The sequence below is a fragment of the Simochromis diagramma genome, unplaced genomic scaffold (assembly GCF_900408965.1).
Source record: "Simochromis diagramma unplaced genomic scaffold, fSimDia1.1 OVJJ01000026.1, whole genome shotgun sequence".
Taxonomy (NCBI): domain Eukaryota; kingdom Metazoa; phylum Chordata; class Actinopteri; order Cichliformes; family Cichlidae; genus Simochromis; species Simochromis diagramma.
This window is the reverse complement of record NW_024386985.1, coordinates 8,112,924-8,140,881: the sequence shown is the minus strand read 5'-3', so window position 1 is coordinate 8,140,881 and position 27,958 is coordinate 8,112,924. Positions and strand designations below refer to the sequence as shown.

Below are 27,958 nucleotides of genomic sequence, written 5' to 3'. Positions count from 1 at the left end.
GCACGGCGGTAGTGCTACAATCACTCACAATAGGCAGTAGGAGTGGACGAGCCTGGGGGTGAGCAGGCGGGCTGTCTTCACAGGGAACTCTCCTGTAGGAGGTGATACTAAACCCTCCTTCTTTTCCGACCTGAAACGGGAGCCGGAGTCCGGAGCAGGATGTATTGATCTGTTTGTCTGTAGTGTGTCTCCGGCAGATCCTCCATGCGTCAGCCCCGGGAATGGATCAGGAATCCGGTGCGGCGTCTGCGGGGAGTTTCATCTCCCTGAATGAGCATGAGCAGAGGTATTACTCAGGTCTCCACGGTCTGTGCCAGGCTGACACTTCAGGAAAACTGTCGTCCAGTAAAGTGGCAGAGCTGTTCAAGGCGTCTCAGCTACCTCCCGAATCTCTGCATAAAGTGAGTGTGGCGCTTGTGTCTGCGGCTGCTTGGTCAGCTTATGTTATCAAGTGTGAGGGGCTGAGGGCTGCGGCTGCTGCTCCCTAAACCCCAGATGCAGGGGACACAGAGCCTGCGGTCTACTGTGTATAATAATGAGCCACATTTTCATTGTGATGCCTTTCTGATCTCTTTGTGTGTGTGTGTGTGTGTGTGTGTGTGTGTGTGTGTGTGTGTGTGTGTGTGTGTGTGTGAGAGAGTGTGAGAGAGAGAGAGCGGTTTCACAAACCCTCTTTCTCCCCCTCCTCTTCTACACAGGAAGCCAGTCTATTTACATATATGAGGGTGTAGCTGAGCATGTGTCTGTAGGTCTCATCACTACATTAGTAGCTGTGTCGGTCCTCAGATGTCACCTTGGAGATGTTGTAGTTTAGGTTAAGGTTAGGCTTTTTGCACTCATTTCTAATAAGCTTGTTTACTGTAACCAATGATTTTTTTTTTTTTTTTTGATGTGATCAGCACCAAGAACAGCCTTTGTCAGTAGTTATGTTTACAAATTGTTGTGCTGTCCCCTTTAAGAATAACAACCGTGTTTCTGAAATTTTAAACCATTCACTTCCAGAGGTTGACCAATACTAAATTTTGAGTGGCCGGCACCAAGTATTTGTGAAGAAAAAGCATAATATTCATATTCAAGTATTCTGTCTGCTCAGAAGTGATGCACTCTGAATGTAGAAGGGAAACCACTTTTTCATCCATCATCCGTTCATCATCAGACTGAAATAGTGAAATCATAGTGAGTTTCTTATCACTATGATTTAATAAAGCAAATATCACGAAGTAATCTGGATACAGGGACTTTTGTAAAACTGGAGCAACCTTTTGTCAGACAAATGATCTTAAAATGAGAAATAATTTAACTCAATCAATAATAAATAAATTGTCAGTTTGGTTATTTCAGCTCAGCAGTTCATCTGATATGGAAATCATAACCTATAAACTTGATGTTTCTGTGATGGATTATAAAACATATAGATTCTTCAGACTTGCTGAGGTTTAATATGGCACATAAATGGCTGTTAAAGCAGTTTTACAAAGACAGCAATATATCTGAAACTTACAATACTTAAAAAGTCAAACATTTAAAGCATATCATTTGTGGTTATGGATCTTAAAACTTGTAAAACCCACCACTTTATTAACCGATGCTTTCAAAATCCTTTCTGAAAGAATGAGGGTCTAATTAAAAGCAGACAAAACTAACACGTAAACAAATTTAATTAAAACTTTTACTGAGCTCCTTGTTTTTCTTTGCGTGTTATTAATTAAGCTTTATGGGCTGATACCCGACAAGCTTGAAAGACAACTTAATAGCAGCGGTGGTGTTAACTGTGTCTCGCTGGCTGCAGCATGAAAGAACCCAGTGAGAGTCATTTTGCCGACCCATCACAGGAATAAAAACACATTTTTCCAGCTCAGATGAGCACAGCGGGTCGCTGTCTCCGTTCACGCCACCCTCTGTCCCAAGGGGTCTGCTCCCTTCGATGGGAGGCTATTGTGTCTCTGCGTGGGTGTCAGGAAGTTTGGCACTGAGCCGCACTTCCTTCCTGTCCGGCCTGGATCGCCGCCACCGCTTGGGGGTGATTGACACACAGCCTTCTGAGCTGTGTTTTGGCCCTGCGGCAGGATGCCTGCACGATCGCTCCTGAAGTCACTGCTGACTTCTGGGTCATCATGTCACACAGTATCAGAGACTGGCTTATGTCCTCTCCTGCCTCCGTGAGTTAAATGTCATGTTGTGGCTCTTGAGGTTGTGCTACAATCATGCTATAATATTTGCTAAAACAAAGGACATTTTCCACCATGTGCTGTATGTAGAGGTATGTTCTGCTGATTTACGATTTAGTAAATTTAGACAGGAAGTTTCTTTTTTTTCCCCCTAACTGATCTGTTTACAGCAGATAAATAAAAAAGCACGAGGCTTCCGCCTGCTGCAGTGAGGTCAGCTGTTGTGCTCATTAAATGGATGTATAAAGACTTGGGGTCACACTGCTATTGCCTGAGATTAACTTTACCGCCATCTAAGCGGATGTCCCTCATAACATTTTATCATGGGAAAGTAACAGCCACTGCAGCCACTGTAAATCCCAACCTATACAATTCGCAGTACATTTGTAGTTCATTTTCCTGGCATGTGTTTGTGCGTAAATGCCACGTTCAGGTTCCTGCACAGAAACGATGTGTTGACAGATGTGCTGTCAAACCTGTCCAGATGAATGAGGGTGTGGTCAGAGTTCCTGTGCTCACATCCTGGTTTGATGGTGCTGGTGCTGCTAGCTGATTGTTTAAAAATATTAATGGAAAAAGGCATATGACTGATATATCAGTACGTAAGTTGTCTAGTATGAAAAAACTGTTTGTGGTACTTTACAAATGGCATCATCACATTGTTTGTCCGGGGGTTCCTCCAACAATCTGCAGTGCATATAGTAGATAATGTATCACAGCAAAGAAGTAGTTGATGTGCAAACGTTCAGTGTTATCACCGTAATTTGCTGACTAATTCGTTAAACAGTGCAAACACTGACCACCTTTTCTTTCCACTATAACGTACTGTTTAATCAAACCTAAAGTAAGTGTAAGTAGGTTTAAGTGCGCTTACTTCCTGCAAGATTAATGGCTGATTCTAAATTAAGAGCGTGTGGTTAATTGGTTGTCAGGGTTTTTCCCCTCCAATGGACTGATGACCTGTCCTCTTGGTCCTGCCGTATGATGGTTGGACTATAAGAATATAAATAGAGAGTTATTTGTCTGTGGCCATATCTAATCAACCAAACACATGCTAGAAATTCAATGGATTCAGGCATCTAGACATGACCTGCTGAATCTCTCAGAATGGGGAAGAAAGGTGATTTTCGTGACTTTGAACGTGGCATAGCTGTTGATGCCCGCCAGGCTGGTCTGAAATTTGCCCAAAACTGCTGATCTGCTGGGACTTTCCTACAAAGCCATCTCTAGAGTTTACAGAGAATGCTGTGGAAAAGGGCTACAATTCAAAAGGCTCACCGAAATTGGACAACAAAAGATTGGAAAATCACTGGCAGGTTTGATTTCCGCTGTGAAACTTGGATTGTAGGGTCATAATTTTCTGTAAACACAATGAAAGCATGGATCCACCCTGCTCTGTATCAACGGTTAACGCTTGTGTTGGCATAACAGTATGGGGTATACTTTGTTGGCATACTTTAGACCCCTTAATACCAACTGAGTTTTGTTTATAATACCATAATGTTGTTGCTGATCATGCCCAGCCCTTTATGAATCTATACCATGAAAAAATAAGACAATTTTAGACACTTAAATAAAGATTTTTATACAGTTAAATAGTACACATGCACTGCAAAAACAACATATACATATATATACTAATTATTAGAATACTTTCACACACCAAAACTGGGGCAAATCGACCACAGTCGAGAGGTCCAGTTTGTGACTTAGTTGAACAGGAGCTGCCAGCTACAGCTGGACATGTCGACATCCACCTGTCAGTTAAAGTGTCTATTTTCCTAATAATGTCCTAACTCAGGCGAGCTATAAATAATTCCTATGCAGTGGGTAGGAAATTGTAGAACCATTCTCACTTTTTGGCGTTGTATTTTTCAGCTTTGGGGGCTGCTGTTTGTTTCCAACCCAGAACTCAAGTTACTCCTAAGAGTCAAATGCTGATTTCTGTGCTTTGTGTCTGTGAAACAGCAGATGCTTAACACCACAACAAACAATAAGCTAAATCTGGCGTAACTGCTGACAGTTGAAACATCAATGCCACCCAGACTGCTTTTTGTATCCACAATAGATGTGAACCCATGGATTAATCTTGCATTTTGCACATCAGTCAAATACTTTTACATTAAAATGTAAAAGTAAAGAGAAAAAAATAAGTTCCTGACTGCTAACAAACGCTGATCGTGGTTTTTATCAGCAATGACAGTGGATCTGGTCAGATTATTCTCCCTAGTACTACAGGGTAATATGTTGAATAACGTGGCTCTTCTCTAAAATTACATCCTCAGCTAGCCATAAGATTCAGTAGTATCCACAAAGTTGCACCAGTGTTGACGTAGCGAGCGCTGAAATGCTTCTGGCATCATTCCACCTTCCTTAAATAACTTTCCCCTAAGGCCGTAGATCTGACCTGTCAGTCTGGTTCCTGAAGGCCTTCGCTGTTCTTCCTGCAATAACCTCACCATCTATCATTTTTCCGCTGAAATCAGGCGCACACATCAGTGCTGCAGACCTGACCTCCGGCTGTATGCTCAGCCTCTTCTCACAAGACTGTAGCTGTTTTGAATGCCCTGCCCCTGTGAAAGCTGTTTAATGAATACACTGCAGGTCAAGCAGAAATAATGTCTCATAAGGCAACGTGAGCCCTTTGGCCTCATTAGACAATAGATAGGAACAGGGCCCCATGTTCTTCGTATTTCAGAAGTGCATACCACTAAATGTTTACTAAAATGGGCTCATGTAGGCTTTTTTTTTTTGGTGACGTATAAAAAAGTAGACCTTGCTTTGAATTTTGTCAGTTGAAAACATGAAAATGAAAACATGTTTGTGTTACTGGTTTTAATTCCATTGTTGCCACAATAAAATATCTATCTGGATTTCATGAATCCAGCCTTAGTGGAGATGTGGAGAATGGCCAGAAGAAGAGGGCATTACATTTTGGTGAGGATCCAGAGCACTTAGGCTACTATAAAATTTGCAAGATGGCATTGGCCTTGGCGGAAAATGTGCTCTAGTGATAAAACCAAGGGTGCCTTATTGAGTTGCTGGGACAGTTTGACAGGGAAAGAACACCAACACAATTTAAAGTTTACTTTTCAATTTAGAAGAAATGTCTCACCCACAAATAAGCCAAACAATAAAGGGATGTATGGCCAAAAAGTAGCATAAACAAAACGGTTAGCTTACCCAGTAATAACAAAACGGGTTGCTTTAAAACTGCTTTAAGAGATTTTTTCTGAATTAAATGGACATGTCATGTTTATTGCGTTCATTTTTAAGCTATTTAAAATGATAGTGATAAATGGTGTTACCATACTAATTGTTTTCTTCACTGCCACAGATTTAAGTTAAGCAAATGGGGAGGTCTCGAACTCCAGGCCTCGAGAGCTGGTGTCCTGCGGGTTTTAGATATCACCCTGTTTCAACACACCTGAATCAAATGATTTGTTCATTACCGGGCTTCTGGAGAACTTCAAGACGTGTTGAGGAGGTCGTTTAGCCATTTAAATCAGCTGTGTTGGATCAAAGACACATCTAAAACCTGCAGGACACTGGCCCTCGAGGCCTGGAGTTTGACACCTGTGAGCTAATTATTTGCTTAGCTAAAAAAAAATTGACTGTAATACCACAATTATCGCTTAATTAATCAATAATTGGTTAAAAGATATAAAAGCAACAAGGACTTAAAAAAAAAAAAGCTAAAAGTCAGAGTCTGCTACTTCTAGTCTAGTGCTAAGAGAAGCTAAACCCTGTGCTAATATGCTTAGCATAGCTATAGAGCTGTCCCTTTATTAATAAATGTGTGGTGAAAAACTAAAGGACTACAAAAGGGTTATTTTGTGTTTTTTTTAAGGAAACAAAGCCAGGCTAGCATTTGTCAAATTTTGGCTAGCCTTTTTGCTAAATTAAGCTAAAATGAGGTTTGGTTCGTATTTTAGCTAGGTAGATAGATAGGGTACTGTTTGGTTTCCTTAAGTGTAGACATAATATCTTAAAACCAGAGCGTAGAAGGTGTTATTACTTGATTCAGTATTACATCCTTGATTCAACTGTAGCTCAAGCGAGTGTTTACAAAAACAGACAGACATTTTCTTTCAATTATATTTTATCTTTTTTTTTCTTTATTATTCCAGATAATCCTAATCCGCTGTGCTTCCCAGGAAGCATTGTACCTTGAAACAAAAGAGAAAAAGACAAACAGATTACATCGTGCTAATCTCTTGCATACTTTTCTTCTAGTTTTATTCTATTTACCCATAATTTTCTACTATACATGATCTTGATCAGGGTGTAAAATAACCACATTCTTAAGCTAGCCCTGGCTAGATTATATTTCTGTCACTGCAGGCAGCATGAAAGCTGAGATGTATGACATTGTTGGACATAGATAACTGTGTCACAAATTCAGGGCATTGGTCGTAGCATGTTTCAGCTGGTTTCAGTTGTTCACAATGCAAAAGTCTTTTTTTGACTTCTTTTTCAGGTGACCGAGGTGTGTGGAGCAAAGCGTCTGGGTTACTTTGGTACATCTCAGTTCTACGTGGCTCTGAAGCTGCTCGCAGCTGCCCAGGCTGATCTACCCATTCGCCTGGAGAGCGTAACCGCCAGTAAGTCTGCTGCTCAGAGAGGAGGCGTCTTATGAGAGGAAAAGGGGATCAGGAGATTATCTTAACATGGCAGGATTTGGCCTAATCTGGATGAAAGGGGAGTCGCATGGAAAGGGCTAAGTGGGTTTGTCCTTATTACAAGGAGCACACAATCATTTACACCCTGCCCAAATAGGAAACCCTAATGTGTGTGTTTTTTTTCTTCATAAAATCACATAGCTTCATGGATTATTAGAAGGAATATGTTTATCGGTTCATATTCATTTTTGTATGTAGTAGTAGCTCTCCTCAGCAGAATAAAGCCTGTAAAGAAGTTCATCCTGATTAATTCCCTCGTACTAATTCTAGTTGTATCAAAGGTCATTGTGCTAGGCCTAAATCACGAGACAAATAATAAAAAAACACTTATACTGTATATCCACTTAAGCATTTGAGTTGGTGTCAAAATAAATAATATATCATTTCTATCAATGATTTTTGTGCTGTCGCTCCAGATCTACCTCTACCTAGATTTGTTGGTCTGAAGAATGAACCAGAGATGCGATACTCGACTGTCCCTTCCTGCATAGACGCTCAGGGTGCACAGTGTGGCTCTGCACCCGGTTCTCTTATCTGGACTCCAACAGACAGGAACACCTTCAGACATCTGGAGGCCGGCACAGACAAGAAGGTAAGCCTGTGTGCGCTGCCATCTGCTACTTTTGGCCTGTATGCATGCATCAAAGTTATTATAGCTTAGTGCAGCTATGCAGTATGACCAAGAAGTATGCAAATACATTCTAGTCAGCTCTAATCATCGGAGCAGTTGATGAGAGATTAGAGAAGAATGACAAGCCTCTTTCAGTCATTCCAGTTTGTCCTTAATCAGAATTACTAGAACTGGATGACCGGAGACCTCCCTGACCACAAATTGCAATAACTTAGTTATGCCAGCAGGGTCAAACTTTTGCATCAGTGTCATGGATTTGTTGTGTTTTTTGCATTTCAGCAACGGGTGTTTGCAGAACAGTCATAACTGAGAAGAAGTGAATGGAGCGAAATTGCAAAACTATGTATTACCCTAGTTTTTAAAGACAAAAGCCAACATTGTATTTATATTTTTCAAATATAGGATGGATAACATGAACAAATTGAAATAAAATTACTAGCGCATGTTATTTGGTTGGTTAAGGCTTCATAATATAATGTTCCTGCTTAATGGCAGATGATAGCTAAACTTTAAGTGCATATGGTTGGTGGTTAGTTTAACTATTCATTTCATGAGTAAAATAAAAATATGGGGTTCCATAAAATACCTTGTGATACTGTCATGTCCCCAATACTCCCAGAAAGGTGCTTTATTACAATCACAACCTATAAAAATGAATCTCGTTAAAGCCTAATAGGCCTAATAAAACCGGGCCTATTAAATAATTAAACATTAAACATTAAACATTAAAGCCATAACCGCATTAATGCCGCAAATCTCCGGGGCTGCACAGCGTCAACGCGTTAGCACCGTCCAGCCCCGTGCACAGGGCGATCTGCGCTAACTTGCTAACAGAGATTTGCGGTGTTAATGCGGTTATGGCTTTAACGTCATTTTAAAGAGATTAACGCTGACAGCACTAATAAAAATACAAAAAAACCCTTCAATTTCAACTTCAACTATTGTCTTGATCATAATTTACAGGTGATGAAAATGTTTAGCTCACAAAATGTGCATATAGCCCCATTTATTCTAGACCTGCGGTTCCCAAACCCCGGTCCACCGGTCCGTGAGTCGTTTGGTACCGGGCCGCGAGAGATGAGGCTCGGGTGTGAAATTTATGGTTTTCAGGGTTCTTGTCGTTACCTCAGTTTCCCTGGGTCTTTTCCCATGTTGTAGTTGTGTGTCTTATTTTGAAAGAAATATGTACGTGTTACCATAGCGACCAGAGAGCTTTAAGGAGCAGAAAGGAGGATGTTACGCTGCTAATAAAGTTACTCAATTACACAGTGAATTTGCATTTATTATTATATTTACAAAATACCAAAGTTTTTGTCTTGGTTGTATCATTTTATTTTGTTGTATTTATCCGCAACACCCTAAAGGCCGGTCCGTGAAAATATTGTCTGACGTTAAACCGGTCCGTGGCGCAAAAAAGGTTGGGGACCGCTGTTCTAGACGACCTTGCAAGGGCCCCCTATGAACCCAGCAGTGTAGAAGGTGGAAATTCTATAAAGAACTTTATTATCATTGGTGCTCTGGTGGACTACAAAGATGGAATGCAAACATGTCATACTCTGAAAAACTAGCCCACTGGAGGGTGAACTAAGTGTTGTGATGGTAGGCAATAACAACTTAGCTGCTAGCTTATGTAGTTATGTGTAAGAAAGCTCCTTTAGTTAGCCAAGGGATTTGCGAACATAATATTTTTACTTATCTTTTCATTCTGCTACAGCACAAGTTGCATATTTTAAAAAATGGTTTGAAGAAATATAACAGCCTAAAACTGACATCTGGATTAAGACTTATCAGTGATTCATGGTGTCCCTGTTCTTCTTACTGATGCCACACATCTTATGGTCTGTGTAAGGTGTTTTTGATTTAGACCTCTGCATTAAATCTATGCTGTAGGTACGTCATAACTGCAAATCTGCTATAACTTATCGTTGACAACGTGTTGACGCAGCCCAAAATGGCTGTAATGGTACCGTTCTTCCCTCCTACCCAGGAGAAACGCCACCATCAACCAATTTTTTGGGGCGCCAAAACTGCAGAGCACACTGTGGACAAATATAAATACTAGCAACAGCATCGGCCACTTGGGTAGGCAGAATCTTAGGCTGTATATAGCACAGTTGAGTCACCTAGAGAAATGTTCACGTGCTACATGCTGGTTTGTTTGTGTGAAATAACAAATACTTCCTGCACGGTTTGAGAGAGATAAAATTAATATTGATCACAACTAAGTTCAGGTTACTTGTTTGTCCTGTCTGCAACAGTATCTGTTTCTCATGTGGGCTCTTTGGAAAATTGATTACCCACCCCTCATTTATACTGTCCCTGTATTTAAAGGAACCTTGGTCGCCACCACGATCCCCGTGTAGCTCACCACCTCGCTCGCCATTGACATATCGCAGTTACCCATACGCCAAGCAGAGAAATGGAGTTGACCCGCAAATCGGTGAGATCCTTTTCACTCCTATTAAAGCTGGAAATCAGAATTTTAAAAACCCTTTTTTCCCTTTTAAGTTAAGTTCTACCACCATCTGTGCAGTTGTAGAGTTCTCCAGATTCTTCACGTGCCATAAACTGTCTGATTTAGCATGTTTGGAGCTTGCTTGTACATTTGTAATTAACAAATAAGTCGGACTGAGAAATGAAAACGATGAGGTTTTCCTGAGTTTCTGACACCTGTTCATTCCTCGAAACTTTCGGTTTCTTTCTTCTCACGGTTCCTTTTGATCTGTAAATCTTTCATTCTCTCAGATCACATTTTTCAGGAGTGTAATCAGCAGGAAATCATTGCATGTCAGTCTCAAGTTTCTCCTCCGTCAAAGCTGTGTTTTTCTCTTCTATCCTTCAGCCTACGAAAGCAAACATTCCTCGCGGCCGATCGTTCAGCTGGAGCAGCACTCCTCACCAAGCAAATACGGGACCAAACCCACTGTGGAGCATCCAGCTATGGCTCAGGTACTGATGTTTTTCTCTTTAAAGATTTACAAATATGTTTTATTAAGTCTGTATTATGCCACTTTGATTTTCTGTATGTGCTCAGGCTTCCTCAGTAGAAAGGCTCGAGCAGCAGGCTGTTTCAGATTATACTGAGGATGACCCCTGGAGGATCACAGAGGAACAGCTGGAGTATTACACTAATCAATTCAAGAGCCTGCAGCCTGACCTGGGGGCTCTCATCCTGGGTATGGACAGCCCACCTGCACCTCAAATGCATTCATCTAAAGATTAAAAAAAACAAAAAACAACAACAACATCTTTGCTATAAAAGTATTTCACTGTTTTTTGCACTTTGTTATTTCAAGGAGCTGTAGCAAAAAATTTCTTCACAAAATCCAAGCTCCCAATTCCAGAGCTGTCCCACATTTGGTAAGTGCTGCTGACTCATGATGGTGTTGTCTGTGTCCTTGTTCTGCTCTGGGGTCAGTTTGGTGTTTTTCAGCCAAGAGCCTCAGCATGCCCTCTGAGGCAGACAGAGGCCTTTGTTTTTAAAGTGCAGACCAGTGCTACACTTCTCCTCCTCAAAGGGAAAAGGTTTCGCCTCAGGAACATTCTTAAACTCTTTATTTAATGAAATAAAGGGGGAAGATGAGATTACATTAGTTTGAACTGGAAAACTGGTTTAATTTCCTCTTATTTGAAATTACAACTTTTTTAAAAAATTATTGTTTTTCTTTTTTTTTGGCACAGTTAGATAATAAAAAAAATGAAGCTCCAGCTTATGGACATCAAACTATAACCCACTGGTGAAGACGGTAGTCTTCTTAATGGCTCGGTAAATTGAGTAATGCTCAGTTTAGGCAGTCTCAAAATTAGTCTTATATCCTTGGAACTATGATTATTTACCTTCATGTAATTCTACTCACTGCTAGATGGGAAGAATGAAGCTGTAAGCAGATAAACATTAACATAAAATGCCATATAACAGCAGTTGGTGGTTAAATTGGCATTTTATTATTATATTATTATTGGCACTAAAATATTTACTCATGGTATCGTAGTTTATGTCAATTTAATAATAATAAATGAATACAAGTATATACAATCTACAGTATTTCTAGCCAACACGCTAGGTTACCTTATCTTGGCTGCTGGGATGAAACAGAGATCAGCAAACATAAATGTCAAATTAGCTTATTTACGTAACTAGTCTGTGACTGAGTAAGAAAACCTTGAACATAAAGACATGAGGCTATTACTCCCTGTTTTTAAAAGTTGGACATTTGGGGATTTTTTTTCCTTTTTTTGCTGTGTTACTGTTATGCTTTCATTAGTTAACTCAGTAACAATTTACCTTTAATTTTAAATATGTTTATATTGTCTATCCTGTAAAATAGTCAGATGTCTATTCATATTAATGTACAGAATTCATCTGCTTGCTGCTACTACTGCACATTCACCCAATGTATATATATATATATATATATATATATATATATATATATATATATATATATATATATATATATATACATATATAATGTTCTTCCTCTAGCCCCCCATTTTTGCACATGTCGAGGAGCGTGTCAGGCTACATTTCACTGTGTGTTATACTTGTATAACTATGCATGTGACAAATAAAGAACCTTGAATTGAATTGAATATTAACATTAAGAAAGAAAAATATGACAATATAGGTAGCAGCAAGTTAGCTTAGCTTTAGCTTATAATGCTAGAAGCAGGTTATCAGAATAACTCAATAGCTTTGCTAACTGCCTGCCAGCAGAGGTTGGCGTCAGCGTCAAACTCTTTCTGTAATGTTGACAGAAGAGTATTTGCTTATATCTTCACAGTTTATGTTATTATACAGTATGTCATGGCTTAGCTTTCACTTGTAATAAATTTTGAATAAGACAAAATCTATACAGAATGCCTGCTAACCGCTAATGCAGTATCATGTTTAAAAGGCCAAGTAAACATTGTGGCAACACTTCATTTTACTGGTGTATAATTTCAGATTAATGTCCCTGTAATTATAATAGTTTCCTGGAAAGAACTTGGTAATATGTCACAAATTTATGAAACTGGAGACTGTAATTTATATACTTCTGCTCAACTGATTCTAACATATTACTGGTTTAAGTATCTTTGTGGTCCGTGCGCTGCATGCCTGCTACTAAATTAATCTTTATCTGTTTTTAAATAAAGATTAAGTTTCAAAGAAAGCTATATTTTCCAAGAATTTTGAACAGATTACCAAGTGCTTTCCACGAAACTTAAATGCAAAGTGTTAACAGAATAGTTTCATGCAGCTTTATGTGTTATTATTGTTTCACAGCTCCATTCTCAGGTTTTGCATATATTCTTTGTGTGTCATCTTTTTTAAAGGGAGCTGAGTGATGTGGATAGAGATGGGGCTCTCACGTTTTCTGAGTTTTGCACAGCGTTCCACTTGATTGTGGCCCGAAAGAATGGTTACCCTCTCCCAGAGACGCTGCCTCCCAGCCTGCGGCCGGGGTTCATGCAGCACGAAGAGGACATACCGGAAACTCATGAAGTACGACGGACACAAGTAGCAATAAATTAATTATTTGGGTTATGAATTTATTCAGACATAGGCTCTTTATACCATGCTTTCTCAACAGAGTGCAGGGCCTTTAATTGTCTTTGAGGATCCTGGACGGAGGCCGAATCAGATGGTAAAACAAATCGTCAGTGGTTTGTTTAAAATGTTTATTTGTAGTTTCATCCTGTTGCCTGTAGGGGGCACTAGCAAGCTGAACACGAGACAGAACAACTAGGTTCAAGTACATTGCATACCAGGCAACAGGTTGAGCTTAGAGCATCTTTTACTTCCTGAAATGCACACTTTAAACTATTTCAGTCTTTGCACGTCCTGATTTTCTTCGCGCCATGTTTTTTTAGGATCCGAGCATTATGCAGAGACTCCAGCCAAGCTTGACCTCAACGAAACAAGACTTGAAAGAAGAATCCAGTAAACAAGGTAATTATAAAGCAATTAGTTTTGTTTGTTTTTTTGAGTAACAAATGTAAAAAAGTTATGCTTATTAAAATCACATGTAAAACAGATTCACTTTGAACTGGGTACTCTCCCAAAGGTATAACACTATAGTAACTGGGATAATGGTTCTCAAAAAGTCCCATGGTGCTCTTTCAGTACTTCTTCTCTCCAAGCCATGTGCACAGAAATAAATCCACCATACAGTAAGTATGGTAATTTCCTTACACTAACAAACAAAAGGACAATACATGTCTGTTATCCCACTCATCCTCTAAGAGTAAACAAAGCAGAGAGAGAATGCTAACATATGTTATTTCTTAGTCCAAAAAAAGATCTCAGTTTATGCGATACTGAAATAAAGCGAATCTATTCAGTGAACCATAATTTCTTAAGTAGTGAGTAAATGCTGCTCTGATATGCTCTTGATGGACGGGTGTTTCAGAGTGGGCCCTTGGGGGCCGAGTGTGTATGAAGACATTATTAGTCTAAGCAGAGTTAAGGCAAAATGTCTTTATTGCTTATCAGAGTTTTTAAATGCGGGGGGGGGAAAAAACACTTTTTTTTTGTTGCATCGTCATTTCTGATCTTTCTTTTTTACTGTGTCTACAGATGTGAAGATGCTCGCGACATCTCAAGACAAAGAAACTCTTCAGCTCGGTGCTTTTCCTGAGCGGCCAGGTGAAACTGACCCTTCCCTTAGCATGGGGGAGATTTCTCTGTTCCTGTGTAAAAGTACATCATGTGCTACAAGTTTCAGATGAGCTCGAGTTGGTGGGGTGCCACAAATACCTCAGTACTTTCTCTGAGTTGGGGATCTTTCCTCTTTTGTCTGCTTCGGTGAAAATGCTTGTTTGTTGTGATTTGGTTGCGTTTTCTAAGCGCACGACTCTCTCCTGGCTAGATGTAAGATATATTTTTGGTGAAAGATAAAAATAAAAAGTAACCCTGGTGGTTATTATCTGCCTACAGATGATTGATTGAAAATGAGCACACTTATTAGTATTCATCTTTCTTACAGAACCGCCTCAAGATCTGGATCCACAGATGAAGACAAAAACTAGACCAAGGTGACAATGAACCCACTCCAACTAAAATGATTAAACTTGAGCTGCTCATTAACCATTATTACATTTTCTCATCCGTGTGACCTCCAGGTCCTACTCCAGCACTTCAATCGAAGACGCTATGAAGAAGGCCGAGGAGCCACCCACCCCTCCCCCTCGACCCCAGAAGACCCACTCCAGGGCCTCATCGCTGGACCTCAATAAGCTCTTCCAGCAGGGCGCTCCAGGTATGACCTGCTCCTCCCATCATATTATCTCTGCAATACGGAAGGTGAGAAGCACAAACAGCTGGGAGCAGCAGTGCGTTTTGCAACTGAGTTATTATGCGTCGTTTATGGGAGTTCTCCTTTTACGGGGAACAAAAGCAGAAATGGAGATGCGTGGTTTTCAGTATTCAGTCTGAAAGGTGAGAGACTCACAAGAGAGCCATTCAGTTTGTGGTTATAAATGTGCATGGTATATTTGAGTTTAAGGAGGGAAATCTGTATCCTGAGAGCAAAGCAGGGGTATGACATCATTGCAATGTAAGCTTTTCACTTGGGATTCCAGGAGTAAAAAGTGGATGGTTGCTGCCTCCTCCAGCCCTCCCTCCTAGACCGACAGCTTCGCAGGTAATTCCTGTTTGATTAAGATTTTGACGGTAGTACTGCATGCTAGTGAGCAAAGCAATACAACAACATCATTTTTTCTCAGATTAAAACTGACAGAAATCTTCTTTCCTGTCAGGTTTCTCATTTTATCGGCGCTTCGGAGAAAACTGTCCAGAGCAAAGTGCAGCAGCCAAACTTTGCTGACTTCAGTCACTTCAGAGAAGAGGTGAGCATTAAACCTGAACCTCTGCCTTTGTTTCAGTGGGAATTTGCAAATGTAGCAAACAGCAACACAAATTGCAGTTACAAAAAGAAATGTCAGCATTTTCCACTTCACAACTTTCCATCGCAGACATATAAAAGTGTCATCAAAGACGTGCTTGGGAAAAGTATGAGTTTCTATTACGAGACACAAATAAATGAAAAGGTTGACAGAAGTGTACATGAAAGTCCATGCAAATTAGATGGCTTTTTAAAGTCTAAATTGTGTATTTGTTAAAAATCCTTCCTGAGAAGGCGGTACTACTCAAAGAGTTTCCAGTGGTGCTACTCAGTTTCTTAAAGCAAGTTACATTCAGACTGAATTGAATGCAATACACGAGTCGTTCCTTTCAGTATGTTTTTAATGATAGTTGGCTTTAAGGACCTGTGAAAATGCTGAAAGGTTTGTAATAAATTAAACTGATGGTTCTGCTCATCATTTATTTTATTTTGAAATACTCCTGCATCCTCTCAGGAAGAGCACTTCCTTTTTCTCTTTGTGTCATTTTTGTACTTCTGCATAGTCTGACAACTTAGACATTTCCTCTTCCTTCAGTAGGAAGCCTAATCTAAAAATCATGGGTAAGCACCATATTAAGAAGTATCCTCACTTCAGAATCCTCCGTGTCCTTCAGCACATATGCTGCTTGTAAAACTGAGCTGATTTTGTGGTTGCTTTCTAATGAATCGCTTTATAAACTTCACTACTGCCGTATGATAAGTAACACAAACGCTAATTACTGTAGGTGCATTTGGTACTTTTATCAATGTGTGTGTTTGTTTAAATGAGCCGCACACCCCACAGCCATAATCAACGCTGTGTGCACATGGAAAAGTACTGTATTTTACTGCACTACATTTCCTGGAACTGCAGGTGGAAAAAAAATCCCCATTCCTTTCTCAAAGGTTATTGTATTTGCGCAGCTATGTTCAGTATTTGTTTTTCTTGTGGGAGTGAAGCGATTTTGGCAGCTTTTTCTGTCTTTATGGCGTCCAAACCTCTGGCTTTCATTACAAAAATCATATGTATTTTTAAGGTCAAAAGGCAAAGCAGCTCCTGCTTCAGTACTGCCCCTCGCATCAGGTGTTGTGTGTTCTAAATCATACTCTTCATTAGACAAGATGTGCTTGAAGTGTCAGTTTTTGTGGCGTGCTAAAAATGTGCATAGATTAGATTTGTTATTGGCCCAGCATCTGCCTACGTTTTGGTGTGGATGTGGGGGTTTTTTCTAGTTTTTGAATGCTGTAAATCAGCGGTCCCCAACCCCCGGGCCACAGACCGGTACCGGTCTGTGAGTTGTTTGGTACAGGGCCGTGAGAGTTGAGGCTCGAATGTAAAATTTATGGTTTTTATTGGTTTTTATTGGTTTTTATTGTTATTTTTTAAGTTGTTTTTATTGTTAACTCGGTTTTCCTGGGTCCTATGAATAAATCTTCTTTTTTTTTGTACCGGTACTGGTTTTTCTTTAAGGTGTTGCGGATAAATACATCAAAGGCCGGTCGGTGAAAATCGTCAGACGTAGACTAGTCCGTGGCGCAAAAACAGTTGGAGACCACTGCTGTAAATCACTCAGTTCTAACTTCTGTCTTTGTCATCACTTATCTTTAAGGTGCCCTTTCATTACTCTCACTCTGACCTTGGATCCATTACTCTTTCTTCTCCTCCCCATCACGATAGAGCACGGCCATCTCTCTGTCTCCCCACATGGTGTTTTACTTAATTAAAACCAGCTGCACTAGATCATCCCAAAGGTAGCTATAAGATGTACATTTCTCACTTAGTAAGGCAAATAGAAATCCACACCAGCCCAAGCTCCTCAGAGAGGCATTGTAAATCAGTGAAGTATAAGCGTCCTTAAAAATAACTTCCTTTTACATAAAACATGTCAATCTTGAGTTAAGTGTGAATATTTTGACACCTGCTTTTGTGGGGAACTCATGGGAGCAGTTTAAGTACATGGCTATGTCTGAAATCACTCATTACTTACTGTATTACAGGCTATATTCTGTAGTGAGTATTACTATACCTGATGCGCTGAAGTCAAAGTAGCCCTACATGTGGTGAAAAACAGGTGGTCACTATTGAAGCATCATGCACTGCATTTAAGAGAAAACTAGAGGGAGGAATGAAGCTTGTTGAAGTACTGATATTGTTATTTAGTTATTTTCTGAAAGCCTGGGAGAAATGACCCTAATGGTAAACTTGATCTGTGAGGTCAGTAAAAGCTTTGACGTCACGTTTTACGTCTCAATTGTTAGATTTAAGTTGTATTTAACGCAACGTGAAATTTGTGGTCGGAGCAAACGAGGAGACGAAATCGGGGTTTATTTTTAGGGTGGGCCTGCTTTGTGACTGAGCCACAAAGTTTGCGAGTGAGAGATTTGTAGTTAACAAACCAGTGGGTGGCATCACTGTAACCATGTCCATCTTTTAGGTACAGTCTATGTTATTGCCACAGTAGAACATATTAACGTATCTGTTAGCTCAGTTATTATCCGTGCTTACCATCGGCGCAACTTTGTGCTGAACATTGGGGGGGGGGGGGGGGTATATTGGTTGGGTCTGATTATTAGGGGGGTCATAACCCCCCTAACCCCCTGGAAATTACGCCCCTGGTGCTTACCAAGGTCCACTGGTCTCTTCCAGGAGTGGAGAGAGTCCAGTTGATCCATTGCATGCATTGATACATTCAGACAGAAAGTTGGACAAGGTTAAAGTTGTCTGTTTTTGATTCATTTGTTGTGTCCAGTTTGTGTTTTGTTTCCTCTTGTTTGAATAAGCTTCCTTTGTCTCGTTGCTCTTAAATATTCCAGTTGAATGAGGAAAGTTTTAAAAATGCACGCTCTAGAAACTGACAGTGATGGCACTTCTTTAATACCAGCCTTTGCAGCTGATTTGACCACACACTCTGCTTATGGTTCTGCTGTGGTTTTTTTGCCGCTGTAGCAACTACTACAGCGTCTGTATGTTTCCATGCTGTGGCTGTGTTTCGGGTCCAATGGAGCAGTGAATCTCAGGGCCATTTATTTGAAAGTCAGTTGGTGTTTCTGAGCAAAATGCATTTTTAGGTTTCTTGGGTACAATTTACAACAGGAGCCTGCTTTAAGCATCACGAAAGCCCACTGCCGCCACAGTGAAGACTGCAGCCCGGACAAATTAGCGGATCAAATTCACTAAATCCAACATTAACAGATGGGAAAGGCTGTAAGAAATGCCTTCAACTTTCACAAAACTAGGGCCTGTCCTCACACTTTTGCCCTAAAAACCATGTGGTGACACATTAAACATCTTAAAACAAAGGAATAAGGCAGCAAGGTGATGCAATAAAAGCAAAGTAATCCATCATGGCTGCCCCTGAGCAGGCCGTGTCTGGAGAGCCCTACATCGCAGTCCCTGCAGGGAAGGTGCTGATTTATACACGGTCAGGGCCAACACATTTCTTTCTGCCTCTTTATAGCTCCTCTCTCAATTTAATTCACCTCATCATGACATCAACACTCTTTTCTCCGTGGAGGAATAGATCTTTTATCATCTATCTTACATGACGAACGTCCAAGCCAAGTTTTTCGGTTTATTGCCTTTAGGAGGAGAGCAGTGTGAAACCTGAAGATCAGGGGCCACACTCCAGATTTGGGCTCAGCACTGAGGACATGACGAATCCTTCACAACAGGTCAGGACTGCTCACTGAGCCACTCCTCTTGTGTAACAGTCAGTGTCTTTCTTACAATAATTCTATCTTTTCATCTGTTATGGTTTCAGGACATGACTGCCGCCTCTCACAATCAACCTCCACAGAAGCCAGTTCGCAGGAAATATCTCCCAGAGAGCCAAAACCTGGAGACTGTACCTCCGCCAGCGGTGCCATTTCCTCCTCCTGCTAAAACTCCTCAAAAGTTAGTCAAACATTTAACTTGTGACACTGATCACTTTGGCTAAAAATAGCCACCACTTTTAGCAGTGGTTAAAATGTAGCCAGGAACACTAACCTGTGTTAAATTTGGTGTAGTCATTGCTTTATATAAGAGAATAACTACATAAATCGCTGGTTGCAGTGATAAACTGACAGAATACTGTGAAGTTTTTTAAATGTGTTAGCCTACAGCCTGCATGTCAAAGATGGACTTAGCCACTGTCACTCATTAATTTTGGATTCTGTATTTTGAAGCCTCAACTTAATCATTTATTTTAAGCCAGCAGTGACCGTTGATGCTTCTAGGTCTTAAAATGTGAAGCCAATGTGGAAATGCCATAAACCAGCTTTGCATTTAATGACCAACAGGTTTTAACCTTTATTCGTTAAACCATTAAAAAAAACCTTCAGAAGACACTCGCACAACAAACACATAGTGGAGAGATCCAGCTCAGTGGCTCAAATTAGATCAAGTGAGGCCTAGCAAAGGTCTGAAAGGTGTCAAAGCAGCAGCTAATAACTTTAAGTCCTACCAGAAGTAAAACAGGCAAATTATAAAAACAATCGAACCAAAAAACCCTTTTTCTGTCAGACTCTAAACATGTTCATTTTCTGAGCATTGTAACACACAACTTGACTGTCAGGTGACTGACTTTTGGAGCCTCAAATTGGAGAAACTGCAGTTTTTGTTTCAAGCTTTAAAGGTCACTGCATGCAAAGTTCTTGTAAACTTTATGAGTAAAATATACCAATGTTTACAGCTTGTTGCTCTACCTCAAGTGGCCAGGAAAATGAGTTAATGCAGGTCAAAGAGCTTCTTAAAAGTACCTACATGCTCTTAAGTGATTGTAAAACCCACGAAACCCACCCAAAGAGGGGAATTCACCAGACATTAAGGCACACCCTAACTCACTATAATGACTCTACCATGTGTGCTTCTGTCTCCTTATTGACCAGACTGCTCATTGAAACTGTCAGTGCGATACACGGTGATCATCAATAACAGCGGAGGCCTCCTAGTTGCAGCGACCCCTGCAACTGGTCTTATTCTTCTGACGTGCAAAGTGCAAACCTCTGATAAGCTGGAAGAACTGGAGATTGTTATAGCCATGCCATGCTGTTTTATTCACCTTAAAATTCTATTTAATAGCAAATAAAAACTGTATGAAATTCTTTCAGACTGCTGCCCAGACAGAAGAGGGAGATCCAGCAGGCTATCCGTAAGAACAGGGAAACCAATGCTGTGCTGACACGCCTTAATAGCGAACTCCAGCAGCAACTTAAGGTTAGTTCATGTGGTATTTTTTGAGCTCATGACACTTTGTATATACCACTTGGGTTTTGCTGTAGCGGTGTGTGCCCATTTGCAACTTTCTCACATTCCCTGCCCTCCACCTCCTTCAAGACTCTGGGAAATGGGAAAACCAGCCCTGCAGTGCTTAGAAAACACATATAAAGGGTGTCCGCTTGACACACAGAACTACAGTGTACCTTTAACTCTGACAGTTCAATTAAACAACAGAAGTACTAAACATTGCATTTCAGCTGCGACCACAAGAGCGTGGTAGTGTTCAAGTTAACTCGGTTTCAAAATCCCCTCAAACGTGTGTCAGAAGTTGAGTTCTGCTCTTTTGCTGCTGACAGCAAAACGCTCCTACCGATCCAACTCTGTGAAAAGCCTCAAGCTCAACTGTCTGCCCTCCTTTGCCCATCAGTCATAGCTGAACTAATGGCAAAGACTTGGCTGTTTGCATTGGTGATCTGCCCGTGGAACACACACTCACTCACATTTTGAGCACATGCTGCATGCCTGTCATTCTCCTCATAAATGATCCAGGAGCGGAACCTTCACGCTACCATGCAGGGCTTTTATAGCTTTAATACAACAGAGGAAAAGGAATAAAAAGGAGAAGAATGCTACCAACAAAGGACCTACTTTGTAACATCTTAAAATATCATGCAAAGAGGCTATTTTGTTCTCAGATTTCAAGGATTTATGTTTCCTTTCCCTTTGTGAAAGGTCATCTGGAATGATATTTATTCGTTCTAATTCTCCCACGTCCTCAAAGTATCTGTGGAATTCTGCAGAGAAAGGCATATGTGTCTTTATATAGACCTGAGCCTTAGTGAAATACCAAACAGCCACTGGCATTCACAACTGTCTTCTTCAAAATATAGCCTGGGCCGGTCAGGCATCCAACTACAACAGGGTGTGTGCGTGTGTGGGGACAGAAGGAAGGCTGGATGGAAAGGAAGACTTGACTTTTTACAAAGACAGTTCAAGAAAGTTTAAAGAAAAATATCCATAAATGAAGGGTGGATTAATATGTTGTCAGAATCACTGATTAAAAACACTTTTCTGACAGGGAAAAGTCACATGAACGCCTGCTTGAAAAGTCACCAAATTTGGTTATGAGTCTTGCTGAGAAACATGGCTGATGAAAATAAAATATCATAGGAAACTTTTAATTGAAAATCTTCCTACATTTACTTTGTAATATTAGGTGAGAACCATTAGACCATTATCAGTTGATAGAGATGACTGAAGTCCTTATGTATAAAAATGACTGGAAACCATGACCACCAGGCATATATATGGACGTAAAATATATTTTTACAGGACTCTGTGCAGTCCTGTGAAATACTGAGTACATCTTTCCATGAGGGAAAGTAGTAGCCAGGTGCTGCCAATCAAATACTCTTGATTAAATAATCATCACTAATCAAGTGTGAACAGCTCTGTAAACGCAGACATTTTAACAATTTGATGGTCTGGAGAATTTGGGTGTTTTACCACAATGCCGCAGTTAACATCCGAGTAAATTCACCACAAGCTCAGACTAAGTAATTCTCAGAGAAACTGCAAAACATGACAGCACAGCTTAAGTTTGCAAAGGTGCATCTGAACAAACCACAAAACTTCATGAACAACATCCTTTAGACTGACAGAATGGACATGTCAGACCATAACACACAGCACTACGTTTAGAGAAAAGCAAAGACAGCACATCAGCATAAACACCTCATACCACCTGTCGAGCTTGGTGGGGGATGCGTGCTGATTTGGGTTTGTTTTGCAGCCGCAGGACCTGAGCACTTTGCAGTCGTTGAGACAACCATGAATTCCTCTGTATACCAAAATATTCTAGAGATAAATGGCTGTGTCCCCCACAGCTAAAGTTTGGCTAAAACTGGATCATGTAAAAGAACATTGAGCACATGCACTGCAGCAAAACTGCAACAGAATGGCTGAAAAAGAGAAGAATCATGCGGTTGCAATGGCCCAGACCTCAACCTGCCTGAAACGTCGTGCATAAACAAGTGCCTGCAAACCTGAATGAAATGAAGCAAAGCTGTAAAGATGAGTTTGCCAAAATTCTTCCACAGTGATGTAAGACACTGATAAAGTCATACAGAGATTACATCAAGTTATTGCTGATAAAGGTGTTTTTACAAGCTGCCTAATCATGGCATGCATTTAGTTTTTCACAGAAATGCAGAGAGTCATGTGAAAACGTTCTTTTTCAAGACTGTAATTTATACTATAGTGGGACATATACATAAAAAACACGAGTCATTTTCGTTTTTAAATGACATAAAACAAAACGATAATACCGGTAGGCACGTGAGCATAATAAAGTTAGAGGAACAGCTTCTTAACTCTGGAAATTTGTCCAACTGAGCAGCACTTGCATGCAACACAAAATCCAACCGGGGTTTTGATTTATCCCAGAGAAGGAAGTGCATAAATATTCCAACAAATCTCTTAATTCCGATGAAGTTTTCATCTGATACGGTTAAGAATGTTGATGTTCAGTGAAGATACGTTGGCAGGTGCAGGCCTATTCAAGTTTAGCCTGGATAGACATGATCCACCAGCAATGCTATTAGTCTGAATTTCCAGTTTAACTGTAGGTCTCATGCTCTGCATATACAGAAATCTTTTCCATTTGAGCACCAACCTCAAGCCAAAATATTAGCTTTTCATGCACTAGCAGTCTAATAAGTGCAATGCATTCAACTCGATATATCAGTGACCTTATGACCTTTATTCTAGTGCAGAGTGGGGAGACACCAAAAAGTAAGTGTCTAATATTAACTCTGTTTATTTTCCACGTTCACATCAGAACTGACCTCGTGACCTTTCCTCTGTTGCCACCTTCAGGGTAAATCTTAAGCTTTCGGGCCTACAGCTAGTACAGCACTGAGAGTGGGAGAATCCTATTATGCTCAGTTCACATTTTTGGGGGTGTGATGAACATTAGGGGCCACTTCGGGGGATTAATCTTTTTACATTGTTGAGTCTTGAGTCTACTGCTATAATCACATGGCAGTGTACGCTCTCCCTGGGGGGCACTTATTGTGTTCACTCCTCTTTCTCCTGCTGTGCAGAGCTTTGTGCTCTCTTTTAGGGAGCGACAAGGTCAGGGCCTAAATTCCAGATATTAATACTATAAATATTCCACATTCACTCAGCCTCTTCCACTTGAGGTGGCAAACTGTAATATTTCCTTAGCTACACCCTTAGTCTTAAGATTAGTCAGGGAGTTTCCATCGTTCTGTCCAACACCTTCATATTGGGGGTGTAATGAATATTAGAGGCCACTTGAGGGGATTAATCGTGTTACACACACACCATAGCAAACAGGCAGTTAACTTAACTCTCCTGCTATACTCTTATTGCAGTATACCCTCTCCCTGGGGGCAAGTTATTATCGTCTCTCCCCCTCCATGCTGTGTAGAGCTTTGTGCTTTAATGTTGGGAGTGACAAGGTCAGATTCCAAATATTAATGCTGTACATACTCTCCACTCACATAATCAGTTCCATATTTTGTGGAGGGGTTCACAAGGTCTGGGAGAAGGCATGTGATTGGGCGCCACGCAGGAAAAACGCATACATCAAAGAAAATAATTCCATAATCAGTGATTTATTTTAAACGCTAAGCTGCCCAAAGTTTTCACAGGAGTAACACACCGGAGAATCTGCACAGAGGTCTGACACAAGCTGTTAGCGGGCGCAGTTTGACACAATAATCCAGTAATAAAAGCAGGCTGCCGCGACAGCCTTTATTTTCCACCGTGCCCGTGATGGACGGAAAAGTCAGTAATCGGTCTGTCTGCAGTGTTTTGTGTTTCAAAGTGTAACTTTTAATCATTATTTGAAATCTTTGGGTTCAAAGAATGGCTGTTATTGTATGTTTCTGTTTTTGGGATAACACAAAATGTTTGCTTTAATACTGCTCTGATGTTTCTTAATGTGAACTGGGGTTCAGTCAAAGATCCTGTATTTCCCATTCATGCCCTCAGTTTTTTTTCTCTTCTATTTAATAAAGGCTTGCCAAATTTTACCTCATACCATGAATAATTTCTAATTCACAGGCCCTCAAAATATGATGTGCGCTGGAATTTTGCACCATTATATTTTTCTTCATATCCACATGAAGCTTTCAGGGTGAAAAACACATTTTTCACAGTTTAAAACTGCAATCAACTGCATCGAAAGCCAGAAGCTACCATTCTACCGTTTCCCCGTAGGGAGCACATTAATAATCCTGATTTTAGTTAAGGTTTCCTGCTTCGTTCTACAATTTGTAAAAGTCATCTTGTATCTCAAATCTTTGCAAGCTGTTCATTTTTTTCCAGCACTTTCATATTTTGTAGTAATTAACACTGTGACCTTTTGGGGCCGTTGGCCAGATTTCAACCTTGTTCTTGGCCGTCGTCACCACAGAAAACAAAGCAAATAATGTCATTACTGCCTGAGGTGCATCTCTTGTTCAGACTGCAGCGATCAGAGGTCATTTTTTCTTTTGCTTGGCTGCAGGTGGTTCATAAGGAGAGAGTCACCTTGGAGTCCCAGCTGGAGCTCCTGCGGCCTCTGGCTTCGACATGACTGAGCCCGAAGTCCGATCGGAGTCACCTTCCCGTTCTGTCACAGGGGCGCTCATCGGTTTCTCTATTAAACACAAATGTTTAAGCCAAGACACAAGTGGTTGTTGTCTGACGATGGAAGCAAAGTGCATTTTTGACTCAACGGACAGGGGATGTTACTTTTCTTGAATTATCAGCTCCAGCTCGAGTCCATGTGTTTGTTTGCATTATTGTTAAAGATGCTCTGCAGGACTAAACCGTGTGTTTTTAATCACTGTATAATATGCACATGTACAATGTTTTCTTTATGACTTTCTAACTTATTTGTGTTGTGATTCACTGTTAGGTTCTCTCATAAATCTTTTATGGTTTACAGGACGTGTTTGCACATCTATCCATGATTATGAAAAATCGTATTTTCTGTCCAGCCCATCTTCTCAGATTTCATGTTTTTCTACGCACCACATTTCATCTATATCCACACACACACACACACAATAAAACAAGCGATGGTGCTACAGATTGATTTCTCATTCTTTCGCTGTTTGCACTGGAAGGAAAAATAAAAGTGCACATTTCAAAGGATGGCAAAAAATAAAACATTAGATGTGGAATGAATCTGATTTAACAAAACCTTTTGAGCGTCCACAAAAAATGTGTGTTTTGAGGACTGTATCCGTAGCACATGTGACGAATGTCGACACTGGATTTGTATGTAATATGAGCATTTTCATGTGAAGTTGCTACATGTTTGATGTAAGTGTTGCCTGACATCTTTATGTTTGTTATCATGCAGAGTTGGCCTTGATGATTATCTGTTTTAAAAAAAAAAAGATTTCACAATGTCAACAGTTATTCTTCATAATAATTGCGATTTCGTAAATTGCCTTTTCCTTAGTAAAAATCTACATCTGCTATTGGCGAGATTATTTTAAACTCAGAGTTTTTTCTAAACAGCCAATCTGCTGTTATAACAATTTTTATAATATTACAGGCTAAAAAAAAAAAAAGCAATACCCAAATCAGTATTAACGGCTAAAAAATGAAATAATAAGCACAATAATCCTCTAATAGTCATGATAGATTTAAAGACTGGCTGAAAAAGCAGGCATGGTCATGTGTTTATTGCTTTTTTTCACACTACTGTTGGATCATGATTGTGATAATGAGATGGCAAGCCTGAAACTGCATGATTGTGTTAAACTTATGTGAGAATGTAAATGAATCTGAAACTGTGCACGACTGAGCTCTGGTCTTAAGACAACAATGGAACTAATCAATAAAGTCTATTTTTGTTGCTTGAAATGCTTTTATTACCACTGGTTTGCTGTATAAAGATGCCTCAACAGCTCCACTAAATTTGGATGTATAAACAGATGTCTGAGAAACCGTTATCACATGTTGGGTATGAGGGCAGGAGAGATCAAACGGGCAGCAGTCGTAACTTTCTGGCAGTCACAAAGCAGCCGAGCTTTTCTGTGACACAGACACAACAACCGAGGGTCACCCAGATCACTACTGATGGCTGTATTCCCAGACCCTCTGCTGCTGCCATCCCAAAATATCCTCTGACACACTTGGCTCTCATTAAAGACACACCACCCACAGATGGGCCGCTTTCTCAGTCATGTGCTGCACTCGCGTCTCTAATAGCTCCTCTGATTGTTATTATTATCATGCATCATCTGTTTTTTATTAGTTACAAATGTGTTATAGGAGCTGATGAGAATGCTGGCTCGCTCATTTGGCCTGTTGGCTAATTGGCATGTTGGTCCAAACAAAATGTTTCACTAGCTAAGGCTATTCTTTATATTCGTGATCCACAGAGGAGGAGGAGTCGTGATCTTTGGGATTAACGTTCTTGGCAAATTTGACATAACATTAGGTACTAAATGCATATCCCCCCATGAGGGTAATTTGGAGTAACTTTGGTGATCTGCAGACCCTCTCTGTCCCACCTTCCTGTCTGTGTGGCAGCTTTTCTTGTAGGTACTAAGTGGAGGCATCACAGCCAACACCTGGGCCTGGTGTGCTGGTCCTCTTTCAAAGCACTCCACTGGAGCTCAGTCGTTGGAGTCCTCGCCTCTCTGAGACATCCATTTGGTTTGTTAGTGAGCATTTGGTTCATGGCATTCAGAACTTCTCATCTCACATATTCACCTACACTACTGAGCCCACTAATAATACTTTATGTGGTATTTTTCTTTGTTTGTTATGATTTTTGAATTATGATCAAGTTCTTCTTATGATCAAGAAGTGTCACATTTTGGTAGTTTGCTAGAAATATAGACTGCCTATTTAGCCATATGTTTAGTCGCTAAATGACATTGCTAGAGAGGTGGTACTCAGTACTAGTAAATACAATGTTATAAATAAGCTGCTAAAAGGAAAATAATTTAATTGAAAGTTTTAGTTAAGTAAATGCATAAAGTATTAGAAAACATAAATATCAAAAATAAAGTAAACTAAAATCTTATCTACTGTATAGTTTTCCATTATTATTTATTTATTATCATGTGCTAGCATGTTAAACATAATCTATAAAGTACTTGCTCAACTTGTTATACAAAAAAAAGTATATTATTTACCTGAGATTGTAAATACTCTAAGTATCTCAAAGTGTTACTAAACAGTATTTGAGTAAATATAGTTACTTTCACTTTGAATATTTAAAAATTCTGGTTTTGGAGTAGTATGATTTTTTTTTTTTTTTAAAGTCTGAAAAACATTCAACAGCTCCAGCTCAGTGACTGCATTTTATGGAAGCCCGTTTCCGCCACTAAAAAAAAAAAAAAAGGATCCATAACTCAAAATTTCGAGTTATT

At 40.0% G+C, this 27,958-nt stretch overlaps 1 protein-coding gene across 3 annotated transcripts; it reads left to right on the top strand.

The window, feature by feature from the left end:
- The first annotated feature begins 26 nt into the window (after positions 1-26).
- reps2 (RALBP1 associated Eps domain containing 2) lies at positions 27-26,438 on the top strand. 3 transcript variants are annotated; one of them, XM_040040101.1, is made up of 20 exons: positions 27-101; positions 184-401; positions 6,649-6,772; positions 7,267-7,442; positions 9,813-9,921; positions 10,324-10,430; positions 10,516-10,657; positions 10,778-10,841; positions 12,801-12,969; positions 13,058-13,111; positions 13,338-13,416; positions 14,044-14,112; positions 14,453-14,501; positions 14,589-14,725; positions 15,048-15,109; positions 15,225-15,314; positions 18,935-19,021; positions 19,111-19,244; positions 20,441-20,546; positions 25,087-26,438. In XM_040040101.1, the coding sequence occupies exons 2-20, from the start codon at positions 222-224 to the stop codon at positions 25,153-25,155; spliced, it is 2,007 nt and encodes a 668-aa protein (XP_039896035.1). In that variant the 5' UTR covers positions 27-101; positions 184-221; the 3' UTR covers positions 25,156-26,438. The 3 variants fall into 3 exon arrangements, with proteins under 3 accessions (XP_039896035.1, XP_039896034.1, XP_039896036.1); XM_040040100.1 differs by having other exon boundaries at positions 29-401; XM_040040102.1 differs by lacking the exon at positions 13,058-13,111 and having other exon boundaries at positions 29-401.
- Positions 26,439-27,958: the final 1,520 nt, after the last annotated feature.